General features: G+C 40.8%; 1 protein-coding gene across 4 annotated transcripts in view; it reads left to right on the forward strand.

Annotated features, from left to right (window-relative positions):
* The window catches only part of LOC114472832 (glutamate receptor ionotropic, NMDA 1), a 59,309-nt gene that overhangs the window by 40,480 nt on the left and 16,329 nt on the right, over nucleotides 1–2,500 (forward strand). For all 4 annotated transcript variants that reach the window (XM_028462097.1, XM_028462099.1, XM_028462098.1 and 1 more), the window contains 2 exons: nucleotides 512–639; nucleotides 2,107–2,271. In XM_028462097.1, the coding sequence (XP_028317898.1) occupies nucleotides 512–639; nucleotides 2,107–2,271 (293 nt within the window). The remainder of the gene's footprint in view (nucleotides 1–511; nucleotides 640–2,106; nucleotides 2,272–2,500) is intronic.

Genomic DNA, 2,500 nt, shown 5'->3' on the forward strand with positions numbered 1-2,500 from the left:
ACATATATATACATATATACATACATACACACACATATATATATATACATACATACATGCACATATATATACATACATACATACATGCACATATATATACATACATACATACATACACATATATATACATATATACATATATATATATACATACATACATACATACATACACATATATACTTGTGTCTAAACACAGCTCACGTTCACTACATATACTGTATATATACTGTACATACATACATATATTTATATATATATATATATGTATTCAGCAGGTATCCATATATGTATGCATGAGGCTGCTGGGGAATGAGTGCTGCACCATGTGCTTAGTGGGAGGGGCCATGTGTGCTTAGTGGGAGGGGCTCTGTGTGCTCAGTGGGAGTGGCTATGTGTGCTTGTGTGGTTGCATCGCCTCCTCATCCTCGACCCGCCCGTGACCGCCGCCCCCTACGCACTGAGAACAGCTGAGACACGTTAGTAACGTTAGAATCTCTCTGATTGGTTACAGGACGCCCAATAGTGCCTCAGTGCTGCTACGGGTTCTGCATCGACCTCCTGATCAAGCTCGCCATGACCATGAACTTCACCTACGAGGTCCACCTGGTGGCGGACGGTAAATTTGGAACTCAGGAGCGGGTCAGTGTTTCTAATGTTTGCATGATTTCACAGGCTGCATCTACTCTATGACAAATTAATAAATAATCATAAATAATTTATTTGATGACATCATCATCAAATCATACAAAAAGTGGTTAAAATGGATTAATGGAGTTTATTTGTGATGTATGTATATGAGGGTATATTCCATAATGTTGCTACCACGGCTATGTCAATAAAGTTCCTCATAAATTTTTATATTCTGATTAAACTAGTCGTGTCTTCACATATAATCTCATTAGAACCAGGGAATGTGATATTCTGTCAATATGTCAACATGAACTCACCAGAACAAGAACAGGACTCAAACTGACAACCTGCTCAGAGGAAGCATGTTACAGAGAGTCTATGAACACACTCTATGATACATGATGCTCTTGTTTTGTTAATAACTCTGAGAAGTTTAGCTTCATTTTCCTCTGATCCAATCTTACCAAAGTTGGAGACATGAGCAGATGGTCATAGGCTCTAAACATCACACATAAACTCACATTATAGAGAACTCTCTCTCCTGCTCAGGTCTGGTCAGATTATAATAACTCATAGCGTACATCAAGGTCTCTGCACAAATACGGTCCCATGTTTTGACTAATGCTATCAGCCACACTTAAACAGAGTCTGTGGCAACCTTTGACAAATAATCTGTTTCTGTATCTGACCAATCAACCAATCTTAAGCTTGACTCCGCCTCCTCTCAGTCAAAACCACCATAACACAAGATGACTACTTTTGTGTTTTGTGGACAGAGTAGTTAGTTTGGTCACCAAACTATTCCAGACCAGAGAATGGGGCTGACACGGCTGTGCAGGGGTTCTCAACCTGGGGATAACAGTGGATATTATTCAGATGAATAAATAAATGTGGTTATCACAGATTCATAGAACAATGGACCATCATTTTACTGACTTTATGGATGGACCCCAAAAATCTCTCCTTTATTCCCCCTTATAGATGGTCCTGTCTCCACATGACTGTTCTTCAATGTTCATGTCTGTGTTCAACCACCTTCAGCTACAGTGGGGGTCCCTGCTCTATGGACCTTTATTTTGGAGGGTCCCTGCTCTATGGGACCTTTATTTTGGAGGGTCCCTGCTCTATGGGACCTTTATTTTGGAGGGTCCCCGCTCTATGGGACCTTTATTTTGGAGGGTCCCTGCTCTATGGAACCTTTATTTTGGAGGGTCTCCACTCTCTGGGACCTTTATTTTGAAGGGTTCCCACTCTCTGGGACCTTTATTTTGGAGGGTCCCTGCTCTATGGAACCTTTATTTGGGGGTCACGGTCTAAAGGTTAAGAACCATTGGTCTAAAGGAGCAGAGGGTTGTTGGTTTAGATCCATTACAGAGGTTTGAGAAAGCTGATAAAAACCACTGTGAGGCTTTGGGTGAGACCCTTAACCCATAACATACTGATCATTATCTCCACCACTCTCTGTTTGGACCTCAGGTGAACAACAGTAACAAGAAGGAGTGGAACGGCATGATGGGAGAGCTGCTGGGAGGCCTGGCCGACATGATCGTGGCACCACTGACTATAAACAACGAACGAGCACAGTACATAGAGTTCTCCAAACCTTTCAAATATCAAGGCCTCACCATCCTGGTTAAAAAGGTAAAGAGATGGTCTACATTAGATAGACTTTAGATGGTCTAGGTTAGATAAACTTTAGATGGTCTACGTTAGATAGACTTTAGATGGTCTACGTTAGATAGACTTTAGATGGTCTACATTAGATAGTCTTTAGATGGTCTACATTAGATAGACTTTAGATGGTCTATGTTAGATAGACTTTAGATGGTCTATGTTAGATAGACTTTAGATGGTCTAGGTTAGATAAACT

The sequence above is a fragment of the Gouania willdenowi genome, chromosome 12 (assembly GCF_900634775.1).
Source record: "Gouania willdenowi chromosome 12, fGouWil2.1, whole genome shotgun sequence".
In the NCBI taxonomy this organism is placed as follows: Eukaryota; Metazoa; Chordata; class Actinopteri; order Blenniiformes; family Gobiesocidae; genus Gouania; species Gouania willdenowi.